Source organism: Serinus canaria, chromosome 2 (genome assembly GCF_022539315.1).
Source record: "Serinus canaria isolate serCan28SL12 chromosome 2, serCan2020, whole genome shotgun sequence".
NCBI lineage: Eukaryota > Metazoa > Chordata > Aves > Passeriformes > Fringillidae > Serinus > Serinus canaria.
The window spans coordinates 50,404,010-50,421,507 of NC_066315.1; the positions used below are offsets into that span (position 1 = coordinate 50,404,010).

The window sequence follows — 17,498 nt, forward strand, 5'->3', positions numbered from 1 at the left end:
AGCTGCCACTGAAGCTGCTGAAGAGACATCAGAGAATGACACTTACAAGCACTTTAAATGATGAAAGCAGGAGGAAGGAGGAGGAAGAGCTAACAAAATGAAAAGGGTGAAAATACATACCCTGCTGGACACCCTCCCCTCCACCTCTCACAGCTTATTTCAAAGAGGAACTCCACATCAGTAAAATGGATCAGAAATATAGTAATAAGATACAAAGTGTCTTCCACCTCCAGGTTAAAATCCAGGGCAGAGAGGTAAAGAGATGAAATTGTTACAGTTTTGGTTGCACACAGGACTTGAACCAGCGGTGTGTCTAGTGCCCTGCACCAGATAGTGGGAAATGGCAAAGAGACAATGCCTGTAAGCAGTGCCCCCATGGCTGCCTCAGGACATGGGACAATGACAGGAACAGTTTATCAAGAGCCAATGACCACATACCCTGCCACACTCTTGAGCTGGGTGTTTTCCCACTGACCAAATAGAGAGACGTGCTGTATCTGCTGGCCTTGCTCCAATGGGGAGGGAGAGATCACAAACAGGATGCCTTCCTTCCCACCCTGATGATCTGTCCTTAAAAAATGTAAAATTTTCCCAAGAATGACCAACAAAAAAACTGCCAAAAAACTAAAAAAATGAAACCAAACCAAAAAACTAAACTATACTAAATTAAAAAAAAAATCTGATCCTTTTCAGCAAGAGCTGGAAAGCTCTTGGGTTTTCAGAGAAGAACCTCCCAACCAGTGGCACTTGGCAAAAATCAGGCAGAATCCTCCATATGCCATACATTATGAATACTTCTAAAATGTACTGAAGAGTCACTTAACTTCCTTTTTTCTCAAAAGCAGTACATGCCATATACATGGTAAAGGAAGAACTAAACTTTTATAGTCTGTGAAAGAGTTGCCAATATAACCACTGAACTCTTTAATTCTGTGTAAACTGATTTACTGTGAAGGATCCCACCCAGCAACAAAACAAAACAAACAGAACTTCAAACACAGAGAGAGAGGGAAGAGTCAGACTTTCGGAACAATGAAATGTGCTAGACAGAGACTACAAGACATATGTTGGACAGCGTGAGCATAAATTTATCTTCTCTACTGCCTGGCTACAGCATCTAAATTGCACTCTCTTGTCTGTGCACAAGACACAATAGCATATCCCTAATAAGGTTTTACTTCATCAGAAGTGGGTAAGGGGGATGGCACCTAAGAATGGCGTTCTGACATATTGTCAGAATGCAAGAGGGTCAATAAAGTGGGTAAAGACACACAAAAGAACAGTTAGTAACTCTTCATTCTCACAAAGTCTGCTTCTACAGGAAGAAAGTGCAACCTCCCAACTTCCCACAGGCCTCTCCATAATTGCATGCTCAAACCCTTTCAAGGGTTTTCATTTCTCCTCTGCATTAATATTACCCCTAAAAACTAACACTCAACTTTCAAGACTCTGCTTGCTTCAAGAAGATATAGTTGACAACTGAAACAAAAAACAGTAAAAAATACCTCCTGAGTTCCATAATTTTACTTTTCAGCATAGATACAGACAAACTTTGGGAGAAGCTATCTTCAAACCACGACTGAGAAAAGGATATGGAGCTATGACAAGGTTACCTATTAAGGGACCCTTAAGTATTGTTTATTTCTGCAGGTCCTGGGAAAGTGGCTTTCAGATAGAGACCATAAACAATAACATCACATACCATAGAGTACTGAGGTATTATACCATTGGCATCCCCATGGTAAATGTACACTGCTCCTATGTAGTTATCCTCCTTAGGCGCTCCAATGGCAACATCTGTAAAACAGTGCAGATTTCACAATCCATTCCATTAATCCAACTTTTCCCTAATTTTAGGATACAGCTATCCATAGGAAAACAGGTCCCCATGAAAAGGTGATCAGCAGCTCATATGAACCTTGGTAGAAGAACTTATATGATTTAATTAAGAGCTCATGTTAAGATAAACTTTGAAAATACACAAATGCATATGAATTTGTACACATATGTATGTTTCATATAATCAGATGTTGTGCCTAATTAGATACATGTTCTTTTACAAAAATATATTTATCAACCTGCAACCATACTCAAAAAAGTGAATTTAGAATCCTTTCATAACCAAATCTTCAACCCATGAGAAAATCAGCTTTGTGAACCAAGACAAGACTGGCAAAATATTTATTGTAGCAGTACATTAAGGTTGGTTGAAAATCCAAGGCTACACAAAGAGGCTGGGGATATTAAATGGATAGGCAAGAATTAAAAACAACTACTGAGAGTGACTTTCCAAATTACAATTGATCCAACTTAACTGCAAACTCCTACAGAAAGCATGATCCCACCTCCTGTTTGCCTCTCCTGCTTGGATCTAGTGACTATGCTATCTGCTAAAATTAAGCTTTTCACAATTGCTTCGTGGACTGATCCAACTCCCTCTCCAGTCTCAACATCACCATGACTGACTATAAATATTAGCAAGTACACACAAGCACATGTCCAGATGCAGAGGAAAAGCATGTTCACAATTTGTGAGGCTGGGTTAGGCTTAATGGGAAACTGTGTCCTGAGTGGCCTGGAACAAATAAATCCAAGCACATGCTAAATTGGCTGTTGTTTAGAAGTCCTTAATCTGCACTTCTAGAAACCAGGGCAGAAAAGGAACGCCAATGTTTTGTTCTCACCTACTCTTCTCACAGCATGGGGTCTCACACTGAGCATCCTGAGAATGGCACAGAGGGAAAACAAAGCAAAAGAGAGAAATTAATAGACTATGTGTTATCAGAAGTGAGAAGCTACTTCTGAATTATACTTCTTGATAAGAAATGAGATTACATCAACAAAACCGGAAAGGTTTGTTGACGGGAAATGATCAAGAAGAAAGAAGTCAGACATAGGTTTCTGTTTTGTTCAGGGTGAGGGTATCTACAGCCTTTTATGAGCCATATGGGGAAGAAGAAAATACAACAGCAAGGAAAGCAAAGCAGTGTTAATGTGACCTGCACAGACATAAACTAAACCAACAGCAAGGACAGTCAGCTACAAAATGCTTTAGCACACAAATCCTACACAAGCAGATTTATCTTTAGGTTGAACCCAGGTGCTAGTCAGGTCTGGATAAGCAATGCATGCCATGCAAGACTGACAGTGTCACCAGTGTTGCTCATATTTATGGAGAAACGGCCATGGAAGAAATTGCACTGACCTGGGAAGCCATCGTCATCTATATCGCCAAGGGCAGCCATGCTCTCTCCAAAGTGTGCATTATAGGCGCTGTCGCCGTCCAGGGTGACCTGCTCTTCCAGCACTCCCTAGCAAGCAAGAAATAAAAAAAAGTCAGGGAAATGGTGCAAGCCCTGGATGAGGCAAGCCTTCCCCATGGAAGCTGCCCATGTGATGTGGGAATGACCTGGGGCAAAGATGCAGCCTGTCTCTTGCTCTCTTTGCAGTCAGATTACCTGGGCTCTAGAAATCAAATTTACTTGTGTTTTAAACCTTCTGGATTTTAGTTTTAAAGGGGAAAGGGAAGACAAAGGAGTGCATGACTTAACCTAAATACTAAATTAACTAAACAGTAACCTAGAGGTGTAATTAAATGCAGCCACAGGAACTGGTGAATCATGCCTAAAACATAACAGCCCAGAGTTTGCTCTACTCACAGATTACAGCGAACAACCAAAATCCCTAGTCCAAGTTCATTCAGCTGAACTCTAGAAAGCTAAGGAGTATTTTTCCCTAAGCAAAGAACATTTAATAATTGGATTTGAAAACATTTTAAGTACAGGACAGAAGGATTAAAGCAAACTCCTCCAAAAGCCTTCTTAAATTAAGAATAAGGAAATATATTTAATGAAATAAAGAGACAGAGAAAAGTTGAAAATTAAGTAGCTTTGTACTACTCTGCCATGAGAAGCCTTATATGGCACTGGTATTTCCTGCCCACCCACCTTCTGGTCGGATATGTAAGTTTTATTTTCTCACCACCTTCTCTTCAGGGGAAATGAACATTTCCACAAGAAAAAAATTTAGCTACACAGTCTAAGTCTGTACCCACCTCAGGGTTGTTTTGGTTTTGCTTTCTTTGTGAATGAGAATAAGCTACTCTCTGGAATGTGTACTAAAATTATTAACTCAGCTGTAAGGAGTTGCTGACTTTGAGAAAATCCCACATAATGAAATTGAAACACAACAGATAGAAGACAGGCAAGCCTGCATGTGTGTCTCAATTCTTTGCAGTTTTCACAGGAAAGGGCAAGACATAAGTGTTTTAAATATAGCATCAGTATGTGTGCTTGTTTTATAATACAGTTTTCTCTGATCCTCTGCAACAACCTTTTAAGCAATGGTGCTTGCAGAATGAAACTGATGCAATTATGATTTTTTGCCTTTTTTTTAATATGCCTTTTATATACCTTTTTTATGTATCCTCAGTGCTCTTAGCATGCACTATTGTAATTCCTTACGTCTGATAACTCAGCATAGTCCTGGTATTCTGTTAGGCCAGAAGACCAAACATCCTAGAGACCTTGCAGCTGGAGGCCAGAAAACCCTATGCTATCTTGAGAAACCAAGGTCCTCTTTAAAATACATCCTGTAAATTAAAATCAGGCCCATCCAGGGGGGAATTCTTCAAGATGGGGAGATATCACACTATTCATTCAAGCCTCTCTTTGGGGCATTTTTGTTAGATATGGTAATCTGTGCATTTTGGCAAATTCCACCCTGGCAAAGTGGGGCACCATAAGGATCCTTATTAAATACCAAGGTGAAAACCCTTTATCCCTTAACTGTGTCTGGCTCTTAATTTCTGGGGCCAAGCAAAAGGCATCAAAACAAAGTTTAAAATGTCCACTGCTCAAAATAAAGCCCACAAGCCTGCAAGCCATTGCTAGTGCAAGTAATTCTAACACTCCTGGTGCAGGAGTATAAGAAACTCATACTAGCTTTTTGACTATTTTATAGAAGATAAACATTATCTCATGTATACTCTCACTGTGAGCAGCAAATGTTGGCTGTTTGGCATTCTGGACCCTATCACTAGAACCCAACAGCAACATTGCAACATACAAGGTGGAACCTCCTGTGGATAAAGCTGAAAAAGTAAAGCTCAATTAAAGGAGCAGTAATAAAAAAAATTACAGCAAAAACACTCCTCAAGTGTCCTAAATGCTAGGACTTCTAGTGAATTTGAAGTCTAGCATAAATAAACTCAAAGTTCATTAAATATAAACCTATTTAATTTTAGTCCATAACAACTCTTCCTTTAAGACAGCAGCTTTAGGACCGGAATATTAAATATTTCGTAGTATGTAAACAACCACTGTTTTCCTATAAATAAAACATAAGAATGGCCTTGCCAATGCAATGAAGTTCAGACTTTTCCAAGACTGTTGTTAGGTCATGTGAAATCCAACAATAACAGCTGGTAAGAGCCTTCCCTAAAACCTCTACATGGGGCATAATGTGAAAGTAACATGAACTCAACCTCTGCTTTCTCTCCTCTTTCTCAATCCTCAGATATTTGTGTTCCAATTTGTGTTTCAGGTTTTAATGACCACTCAAAACACTAAGGCAACTCAGTCAAAGCTGCTGACTCTTACTTGGTTTTGGCATGGAATCCACATAAAGCCACAAATGCCACCAAGTTTCAACATACAACCAGAGACTTTGTCAGATCTCCTTGAAAGATTTACAGGTCTGTGATGAATTTGGGCTGGCGTCTGGCAAACTGCCATACCAGATGAGTCTTCCTGTGACTTCATGCTTTGCTAGAGACATCCAGAGCCCCACTTATTTTAAATACCGAGTTTCACCATGCAATGCTGGAGGGACATAAGCACTACCTTGCCAGCGACCCACACCCTCATCCCTTACCAAATCACCTCCTGTACATACTCACATTTCCTCTGTTGATATAGACTGTGACTTGACCCTCATCTCTGATCTCAGAAAACAAAGGTGCTCCAACCAGCAGGTCTGACAAACCATCAGAATTCAGGTCAACTGCACATAAGGAGGAGCCAAAGTAAGAGCCCATCTGTAACCAAGTTGAGTCACAACAAAGCATTCAGTATCTGCCCACACACAGCAGGAAATAATATACGCTTGGTTTTTGTTTGACTTGGTTATTATTCTAATTTCCCATGATGACTTGCTGCTTTATCAATCCCAAGCACTCCTATAGAGAAAGTTTTAGGAATAATTCTGGCAGAAATGAAAACACTTTACTATAACAGTGTATCAAGCCTGGATGTTTTACCAACAGAACAGAAGTTATACATTGGAACATACTTAAGTGAGACACCTAAAGAGCTTTCTTAGACTAGCTGTTGCTTGTCAAATGCTTAAAACTAGGAAGGGGTAAAATGAGTTTCCCAAATCAGACCTGGACAGTGATTATTCATGCCCAGTGCCAAAGTTCCTTGAAGTTGGGCACCACAGATGATCTGGGGATACCTTGAAGAAATAATGAAAGAAAAAAAGAAGAACAGGCAAGAGGCCATGAAAACAGGTATCTAAGACTACCTCCTGATTATAGACTATCCTTCCCTATTCTATTTGTATTTATTTGTATAAATCACTGTCAAAAGGCATACTGGTTGTGGGTCATAATCATTGCCTTTCCTCTCATGTACAGGGAGGTAAGTTGAAACAGAAACAAAGACTTTCAACAAAAGCTTTTCAGTTGATACAGAACAAATGTAAACCACTTTCAATTTCCACTTATTAGTGCTTGATAAACTTAATTGCTTAAAATAAAGAAATACATTAATTTCACTTCATGATTTTTTTATATGGGTGAACATTGATGACTATCTCCCAGCCAGAACCCACATTACAAATTTCAAAACACATTTAAACACAGAAGGAAAGGAAACCAAAAGCAAGAATGATATTTCACCATTATTTCGTTCACTTCTGCTAAGGTAACATAAGGCATACTCTTTGAAATCAACTACAAACTATAGCCTCAAAATTAAAAGCTGCTTCTGCAGGAAACTGGGGAAGATGCCACTTTGTATTTGAAATTGAGTGCTGTTGTCTACAAAGTAGGGAAATCTGAGGTTAAAAGAATAATTATTTAAGTCCTTGAATGCTTTTGCATTCCTCATAGCAGATGCTTGATCTCCGTGCCTGTAAGTTAACATTCATGAACCTGAACTATTGGACATGCCAGAAAATGGGCAGCAGCAACTGTATGCAGTCTGTAAGACTTAAAAGTTGCTAAATATGTAATGCAATGTTGATTGAAGAATAACATTTCAGTTTGTTCCTGCAGATTTTTGTGCTTCTGTGGGTTTGAAGTCAGACCTCAAATATCATTTCATTCCAGTTATTTTGTAGCTTAAGTTCCCTTGTGAATTTTTTGTTTATTTTTTTAATCCACAAAGGTTTTAAAAGAAATTTCTCATGGGTAGATTTCTCATGGGTAAGGAACAAAAGTTATGAAAAGCATTTTATTATGTATTCAGGCAGTTTTCAGGAAAAAGCTATTATTTACTTAACTATACCATGGTATGTCTGCAGCGTGGGTAAGTCACAGTGTTCACAGTTCAGGTAAGAACCTGAAGTTTGCAAGCTTAGCATTTATAACAAGGTACTGAATTTTCTTTTTTTTTTTTTTTTTTTGTCTGCATTTGATTTCCTAGTTCAGCCTCCATTAATAAAAAAAAAAAAGAAGGCAGAAACTGGCCTGCTGTTCATATCTGCCTACCAAGAATGTCAGAACAATGAACTTTCACACCACTGGGGAGGATGCAGCATTTTATGAGAGCTCATTTCCAAGCAGTGCTCATTGCTGAGCAGGTCTGGTTTTGCTTCCACCACAAAACATAACAAAAAACAACAACCAAACAAAAGAGGTGATTTAGCACAGCCTTCTTTTTAAAATAAATTTCTCATTTGGACTTTAGAGAATTTATAGAAGAAGATGCTAATGAAAAAGAGCCCTAGAAGTACTTGAATGATGTAAATACTTGATTAGGTAAGTTACATATAAGAGTTAAGCAATTAAATTGAAAAGGAAAGGTTTTGGCTAGGACTTGGAAACTTTTTGATGGCTCTGTTTATTAGGCTGAGGAATAGTCAGGAGCACATCCTTAGAGACATTTAAAACTCAACAGGGAAAGAAATTAACAGGAAGCAATCAAACACAGGAGATGCCCTGGATGAACTGGGAGGTCTTTTCCTTTCAAGATGTCTGTAATTCTGCTAGCGCAGAGAAAGTAAAATTTTGGAGAGGCCCTAAAATACAAGTCACACCACACACCTACACATGCTTGTAGCTTTTTTCATTAAATTCAGTAAATTACCATCCCCTATTCCAGGCAAGTTTTTAAATACTGCAACTGTGTCTTGCTGGGGAAAAAAATAACAAGATATAGTAACACTCCAACCTGAGGATACAGGCAAACACTTTAGCCCTTCCTGAGGGCAGCAGGTCTTTCCAGAGCCAAAACCCTCCAGAAACCCTTTTTTTTTTTTTTTTTTTTTATTTCTTATCCTTCCAAAAGAACACAGGAGACCGCAGATAAGAGGTATCATTTAATCACCAAGTTATTCCTAAATAAAGCATTTTGTTACCTACAGCTAGACATACTGTCCATTTTGTTTCTCCTGCAACATAGTTCCAGTAAGCCCCCAAATGAAGAACACAAACTGTTCCCCATTCAAACACAACACCACACTGGGGAAGCTAGATCTCACTAGCATTCACTAAATTTCATGGAGGGGGAAGGCAGTTCAGATTTAAGATAGCAGTCTCAAGAACAGAATGCAAGACTGATTTATAGTTGGAAGGGGAAATCATCATCTGTTGAGGCAATGAAACTGCTCCTCCACAAAACAGTGCAACTGTAATATCCCCCTTGTCACAGCACAACACAGAAAAATATATTGGGACTTTGCATATTAAACTAAAGTCCAGGTTACCCACATCTACTAAGAGGAAATCTCTGCATCTAGGCGCACCTGGTGCCCCATGTCCAACATCTCAGAGGTACTGCTACAGTCACATAAAACTAAAGAGAACCATTATTACAATTTCCAGCAAGACCTTTTATTTCAAGTCACATGGACATTGAGTAGACACTGCAGTCATAACTGCTACAGAAGAAATGGCATACAGCTGATCTGTACAATAGGTTTAGCTCTTCTGGGAGGATTTGCTGGACAACTTATGAAGGAGTGGAATGAAAGTTATGCTCCGGGATGACTCTGCCATTATTTCCAACCCCCTCTACCCCCCTCCTAATAGAAAACACACATATATAAATGCTCACCTTTTTTCCTGAAGCCTGAAAAATCTTTATTAGAGAGCCTGATTGTCTATCTGTTCTGAAAATATAAACCTGAAAGGTGAAAAAAGAAAAAAGTTAACCAATGCTAACTATGAAGCACTTGTGCTTTCTAAATAATATCTGAATGTTGTATTGCACTAAACCACGAAATACCGCATCTGAATCATGATCGTGACTATTGCCAGGATCCAACTTCATGACCACTTTACTGGTCAGTCTTCTTTTAAAAGATGACTCTCCTGAAAAATCACAGGCTTGTCCTAAGAAACACTTGAATATTATCTTGTTGCCTACTTTTTTGATTTGTTTATGTTTGTGCACGTGTATGTGCACTTAAAAGCACCTAGGCAGGCAACTTTACAACTCTCAAATAAGTGGCATCTGGAGACTGTCTGGAAATAAGTAGGGCAAAAAACTGAGAACGCATAACCTCGCTCCCCTTCCCTTATCTAGCATTCCCTTATCAAGAAAATGTGCCTGCACATACTGCATTGCAAACTTCATGATGCTTTAGCAACAATCAGAGTAGAAATCCCAATCAGACCACCCACAACATTTCCACTGTTTCTGTCTGAAGCAATTTTTAAATCAGAAAACTATTCAAACACAGCCTATTGATAGCTCATTTCCACAGGAGAAACTGTTTAATCTGCAATCCTCAGGGATTAAAGTATTGATGTTTCAAGTTCAAGAACACATCTTGTACCAAAATTTCAGATGTGAAGTACATGGATTGTAGAAAGGGATTCCCTTCAACAGAAAAGCTGATTCAGTCAGTCTTTGACATTCCTGTGGCATTTGACAGGCTCCATCCCAGCAGGTGCTCACACAGTTTGTAGGACAGAGAATCTCTTACTTCCAAGGTCATGTGGTAAGAGCCAAGCACTGGAATGTGGCGAGTTATTAACAGGTGGTGAGAAAGAGTTCAAAGCTGTTTTCAGTCAAGAGCACAGCACAGGTTTACTGTGGACAATTGCTCTATATACACAGGACTCCCTAGCTTATGCAGTGGCATGTTTAGCACCAACAGCATGTTCCAAGGTGTCACAACTCCAAACACAGTCTTAAATAATGACAGTCTTTGTGACTTTGGAGAAATGACCCAGTCTCATTAACAATCTTGGCTTTAACTTAAGTGAAAAGGTGTGACAATGCTAATCACCTTCTATCAGAGAAGTGGAAAAGATCAGCTTATTAGAGTATTTGGAAAGCACAACAGGACTACTCATTGTAATGTTCTGTATTCAGCACCTCTTACCGACACTTTGCCATGTGTTCCTGCTACCCACATCCCATGCCAAGGGAGAATAATGTAAGCTTTAGAGACTAAAGCAGTAGTCTTTAAACTACAGAGTCAGCTGCTGTATTGTTGATCTCTTGCTAGCAGGTGTGTTTCCACACCCTCCTCCTTGCAGAGATATTAAATTTGTTCCACAGAAAAACCAGCTTGGAAGGAAGGTGCACTGTAGCAACCATAATAGAACACCTGGGATAAAGAAACTATGTCTTTCTCATGCACATGTCCTCTCAGTAGCAAGTGTGATGCTACTATATCCTCTACGCCCTAGTCATGCCAGATCAGGTCTAAGTACCAAGTTCATCCCCTAATTTTATCCCATTTTCCCCACCTGCACTGCTACCCCCAGGACATGGTCACTATCAAAAATAATCTGCCTGAAGAGGATAGTGCTCCTGGTAGTGAAGACTTCTCACTGCTTGTTCAGCTACAACTTATGTCACTAAAGAGCATGAGAGCCAAAGGGAGGAAGATGGAAGGGGACTGCAGGATATCTCTGCTCAAGCAAATGGTGACAGGAGGCCCCCAAAGGATTGCATTATTAAGAAAGAGAGACAAAAGCAGATCCTTTACATTCCTTCTCTCCCTCTCCTCACTCCCACTTTTTCCACCTTTGGTTTAGAAGAGTATAAGAGGTCACAGTGCTCACCCTCAACCAATTTCTCTAATAGCACATGGATACTTAGCCCAGGAGAACCAGGCTTGCCTAACTCACTAGCCATTTCCAACTAGCCATTCACTTGTTTACCTCTTTGGGACATTGAACCTATATATGCCCATAGGAAGATCTTTTTTGTTTCCTTCCTTCTTAAGAGACTATCACCAAGATTTCTAAGTATAGCTGGCAAAAATACAAAGTCTAATACACCAAACATCAAAGTATTATGAAGTTTAAAATGGCATCAAATCACCTAATCTCATTCTGGCAGAGATGTTACCTTGAAGTAAATACTGAAATAGTCAAATGTGTGAATAAAAGAAGCAGAAGACAAATTAACTTTTACAAGTATTATCATTTCTAGGAAAGTTTTAAGTAATACCTAAACCTAAACAAAAGCAGTGTGAAAGAGATCTTGTTGGTGTCTCATTAAAATGGGTATTGTAAGGACTGGGTGGGGAAGAGAGGGAAGAAGGGCAAAGGATGCGATGCATCAGGGAGGGACAGGTTGAGAAAATTTGACAGCTTCACCAAACTCATCTCACCCCTGCTCAGTGCTCAAAACTACCCTGCAGACAAAAAATTCTTGTCTTTTCATACATGTTAGAACTGCATCAGTATTACATTTCATGCACTGAAATGTATCCAACCCACATTACTGTTTGATTAAGAGCCACACCTTTCCAATGCCTCCATCCTGGGGAGCTCCTCCTACAATGTCAGTCGTAGTCGGCTGAGAGAAATGACCTGCTGTCACCGCATATCCTGAGTAGTAAAGGAAATATATAAATAACCATGACAGCAAAACAGATCAACCAGACAGATCAGGCTTATAAGGCTTCCCTGCTCCTGGGCAGCACTTAAGAGTTCAACAACCTTTCTGCTCAGGATGGACCAATATTCTGTTCAAAAGTTCTAGGGGAAGGGAAGTGAGAGTGCACCCTCCAGTACCCTTCCAAAAGCTGAGACAAGAAAGCCACGTGTATGGAGATGACCAAGGGACATGAGGAGCTCATATTGGGAAAAGTTTGCCAACTCCAACAGGAAAAGGCATACACAAAAAGAGAAAAGTGATCATATGACCATGGAGAAAGTATCATGTCAAAGAGCAACAGTCCCACTTGGATCAGACAGGAGCATCCTCCTTTGGCTAAAATCACTGCCCAGGAAGGCTTGGAAAATCATGTTCCTTTTTGATTGGGGGAGACAGAAAAGGACATAAGGCAAAGAGAAGTCAATAGCTTAAAAAGGTTTTTTTCTAGGCAAGAAGAAAAATGGGATGATATATCAAAGAAAAAAGTGTGTATTTGAAAGAAAAAGATCAAAGATTCAGCTTTATTTCATATATTAAAACAATATATAATAACTAAAGATGAGTGGAGTAGCTTTCCTTCTGAGGTTCTTTTGTATTTGCCTTGCTCTTTTGCTCCAAATTATTTACTATGTTGATGAGGCTCTCATCAACATAGTAAACCCCATAGTACAAGCCTATCAGTGGCCAAACCTATTTATGTCTGCAAACAGGTAAACATTAACTCTTCATTTAGCTATCACCAAGCAGTATCTACAAAATGATGGTTTTTTAAAAATTAAAAGGGAACAATGAGAGGTCAGTGCAAGACTTTAGTCAAACAGTATCAAACTGCTGAAATGCCTTCTAGGCATCAACAGTCTTAGGCACTTCAGATTAGGTGGAAGCATTTAAATTAAGCATTTCAGGGACATTAGCTGGTTTTAGAGCAAGTAAAAGCAATTGAGATAAAGATGTATCGACATCCAAACCCTTCACAACTTTCTTCAGTTGCCAAAGCCGCATTTAGATTGTGTTATTTCTGTTGAAATAAATGCATCTACAATACAAATTCTGTAATTAGTTGTTGCACACATTTTAAAGGCACATGTAAGCAGACATGCAGTTCAACTAGCAACAAATAATTTGCCTGTTACAGGGCAAAGGCAAGAATGTTAAGAAGCCCACCCAATGTGCTGTCAAAAAGTGCTGTTAAAATGCCTTTTCTATATTAGTAAAAAAAATTACAATCAAGTGTGGGGGGAGGGTCTTAGAACAAGTAGAGAAAAACTGAGTATTTTGAATGCTTCTTTGCTTCCAGATAAGTATCATTTTAATTCAAATTCTTCCTTTCACACTTTTTATAAAAATACCATCACCATAGAAACAAACACTACCAACTTTATAGCATCAAAGCCTCAAAACACATTGTTGGACAATTTCCTATTTACAGTGAGCACTGGACAGCTGCTTACCAAGGTACGTGTACCTCCTGGCTATCACAGCATCATCATTCAGCTTGTAATATGTGTTGTCAGTGAGATTCAATACTTTGACAGTTCCTGTCCAATAATAAGATCCTGGTGCCCCCATGATGACCAGTTCCTACAACAGAAAAAACGGAAGTGTGTGAGGAAAAGGGTAGGAGGAAAAAATAACAATCAAAACTTTACACATTAATGGAGAAGGGAGAGGATATTTACTTAAAACACCAGTAATAAGTCTATCTGTAACAACCTCCATTCTGTGTGCATTTGGACAGTATCCTTCCCTCTTCCCAAACCTGGAGGTCACTGCATATACCCTAGAGACAGATTGCCCTTTTATAGTCCACTTCTGCTCAGCTCTTCTGCTGAAACAGAAGACTTTCCGCAACCTTATTAACCATCAAGCTTATCCCTGCTAACATAGTTCTCTGAAAAATCGTTCTACTTGCTGCCTTTCCCAAACATCCTTCAGAAGACCAAGAGACAGAAGACTTCAGCCCACCTAGAACCCATCACTCAGCTACAGATCATGCCCTGATACTGGCTGACATGCTATACTAACCAACCATGTTAGCAGCACAAAGGATTTTGATTTTACAACTATGAAGCTAAACAGCTGCCATGCACTCAACAAAGCAGGATGTGTGTTGTGTCCTAGTCGGAACGTTTTGCCCAGCTCTGTCATCATACACTCTGGTCTTTGAGAGACAACCTGAATATAGAGTCATCATAGCATCATAAAATGGCTTGGGAGCATTACAGACAACTAGAGTGACTGAACATTTTGAAAGACCACAGAAATCAGGCACAGTTTCATCCAGCATTCAAAGGTAGATGGTCACGGATAATATTTTTGAGTCAAAATCCACGGTACATTTACATTCAAGAGAAATTCACAAAATGTTCCAAAACATACAGCATCCTTGCAGAAAAACCTTGCTCCTGGATGTGGTTTTAAATACCTCCAGCAAGGGGCCAAATTAAGCCAGAGGAGCATTAACCCCAGGAAGTTCTCTATCCCCTAAGAAGACATGTGAACAGCTGCTTTCCTCACATCTCCATTCAATGCAAAGCCATGGGTGGACTCCATCCCTGTGGGAAATTGCTATCATATCCAAGTCCCCTTCAGGTGACCAGTTCCAGCTGGGGAGAGATGTAAAACAAGGGATTCTCCTAATACGACTACAGGGACAGGAATACAAAACCAACCAAAGAGCAGCATATGCTTAGAAATAGCTTTTTCCTTGTAATGGGCCATACCTATCAGATCACTTACTGTATGGAAAAACCACCATCCACAGCACTGAATACAGGATGGAGGATCGCCTGATTGACCCAAAAAGCCATTTATCTGCATTTCCTGCTGCCATCAGACTGAAGTGATAAAAGTTCAAAGGTATCTTTTGAACTAGGGTAGCAAAGGAAAATTTAAGCCTGGGAACAGAAACAGGCTGGGGAGAGCAGATAAGTCAGGAAACAGCTGCTGCTGGCTGAACAACCAGTTACCAGACAGTGCCCTTGTGGCAACAGTGCCCGACATCCCAGTTTACTGAAATGGCAGAAGGCAATTTCTGAAAGAGAAAACCTTTATTCTATTTGTATCAGTCTGGACAATACATTCTGTAGATCAGTGCAGATATATATAATTAGGAGAGGGTATGTGTTCTTAAAAAATTTAAAATAAAACCAAAACACACAAGTGGAAAAGCCACAACCCTGAAACATTAACAAAAGAAAAAAATCCAGGCATAAGGGAACAAATTAATTCTTGACAAAACTGAAACATGGATGATAGACATCTGTTCAGAAAAGAATGTGATCAAGTATTTAGAACAACTGTGGTGTGCATATTCTACCACATTTTTTTCCTCCATCATTCTGCGACAAAGAATGGTAGCAGAACTGAAAAAAAGTGTTTACCTTCTGTATGTATGTATGTGTATGTATGTGCAATATATGCATGCACATGCACTACATAAACAAAATTATTCCAGAAAGACTTTTACATCATAGCTTCCAGTAAAGAGCTAATGACAGATAGAGAAATACCACTATGCAAGTTTTGGGATACACATAATAAGAATATTGCCTGAAGACACTTCCAGAGTCAATTCATTTATACTTGTCCACAGACCTTGAGAGACACATACACGCATGTATGAACCACTGCTCAGTCACTGTGCAAGAAACAGACACCTGAGAAACTAAACAAGGCAAAAGGGTGTTTGCTGGCAGGAAGGGATCATTTTCAGCACTCAGCCCACTGTCCACACCATACTTGGGAATCTCCTCCTGGGACATGCAACAGGAGAGCCACTTACCAATCCCAAGCTTTCCATGCATGTGCCCCGGCTCACCTTGGTGAAGAAGCCTGCGATCCCTGCCTGGCAAGAACCATGTTCCTCCCCATACTTCTTCTTGTACTCTGGATGGAAGAAGGGAAGAAAACAAACTGTGGTCATCCCTGACACAGCACACACTCTTCACCTGAGCCACCTGTGTTTCTACTCACGCAGCCTGGAGAGACACCAGCATGCAGGGCTCCTGGGTTTTATCAGTGGATCAGCCACTAAGGTGCACCACGCAGCATACCCACCCACATCAGGGAATATCACAAGAAGCCAGCTGGGGAGGGAGGCCAGAGTGCTCTTACAGAGATGCTAAACAAGCAGTACCACAGCAGCATGAAAAGACTGCACTCCAGTAAAGGTGCATTAGAAGAGGCTTCCATCTGTAGCAGATCACTACAGCTTGGAAGGAGGGAGCAAAAAGTGATGCACATGCCTGTGTGCCACAGACTCTGCTCTAGGAGGTTTAACTCTCAGGCCCATTACTACCTCAAAGAAATAAATGACAATGACAGTCATCAAAGCCCCCAGAAACATTTCTGGTGAGATTGCTTCAGGACACAAGCTCCAGGAAAAAAACAGTGATTGAGGAAAAGCCATGTGTTTCTACAGGATCAGACAACAGTCTCTTGTGCAGGATGTTTATATCTGCTGCTTTGCATGGCCACGTGCTTAGAGCTCCCAGTTCACAGGGAACCCAACCAGCACCCTACAGCTTTTGTTTATGGATTTTATACAGCAAACATTTGTCCTCTCAAACCTGAGGAATTTTTACTTTATCTTTTTGATGACGAGAAAAGAAATATTTCTAGGAATACATTAAGTTCACAGTGAGGAGCAGGAAAAAGAGAAAAAAAGAAAATCATTTTCCAACCCACTCTAATTCAAATATTTTCATCTTGGAAGTATTTGAAACTTACAGCTGGATCAGAGCCTTTCCAGTTTTTTTTCAGAGCATCATTTTCAAATATCTACCATACTATCACTACTTCCTGTATATTACAGTAATTCATGTTCAGAAACAATTTACCATATAACCTCATAACTGTGAAACTTTTTTATACTTTTTTTTTAATTTTAAGCCTCATTAACTCATCGCTACATGATAAAAATTATAATGAAATTGATGAGCAAACTGCCTCTGGAACCAAGCAAGTTCCTTTGGAGTTTCATTTTGTCTTATTGAAGATCAGAAGGAATTAATTGTAAAAAATGCTGCCTTCTTGCAAAATATTTTATGTAGACATATGCACACACACACACACACACACACACACCATTCTCCCTTTTGTACTACATAGGGCCTCTTCCTAACATCATAAAGATGTCCAGAATTTCAGACATTTGCTGAGGTCATACCAGTTGCACAGGGAGAAGTTCAGTTGGAGACACCATGCAGAATAGAGACTTGATCCACAAATTACAGTCCAAATGCCCAACACTTGTGGCCAAGGCAGGGTCCTGCCAAAGTGATATGCATCCCAGCAGACCAGAAGCACAGCTGGGTCTCCTAGTGGTAACCCACGACAATTCCACTGCGAAGTGAAGCCCATATTAGCCCATAGCTATTCAGCAAGTGTTGGGGTTCTGAACTGCTAACTCTTCACAAACAGATTCTC

General features: G+C 39.8%; 1 protein-coding gene across 1 annotated transcript in view; it reads right to left on the reverse strand.

The window, feature by feature from the left end:
• ITGA9 (integrin subunit alpha 9) overlaps positions 1 to 17,498 on the reverse strand; it is a 236,973-nt gene that overhangs the window by 199,168 nt on the left and 20,307 nt on the right. Inside the window, exons 5-11 of the mRNA XM_030233983.2 lie at positions 15,889 to 15,956; positions 13,520 to 13,649; positions 11,934 to 12,019; positions 9,282 to 9,350; positions 5,900 to 6,037; positions 3,206 to 3,311; positions 1,703 to 1,797 (exon numbers count right to left, since the gene is read on the reverse strand). Of these exons, the coding sequence (XP_030089843.1) occupies positions 1,703 to 1,797; positions 3,206 to 3,311; positions 5,900 to 6,037; positions 9,282 to 9,350; positions 11,934 to 12,019; positions 13,520 to 13,649; positions 15,889 to 15,956 (692 nt within the window). The remainder of the gene's footprint in view (positions 1 to 1,702; positions 1,798 to 3,205; positions 3,312 to 5,899; positions 6,038 to 9,281; positions 9,351 to 11,933; positions 12,020 to 13,519; positions 13,650 to 15,888; positions 15,957 to 17,498) is intronic.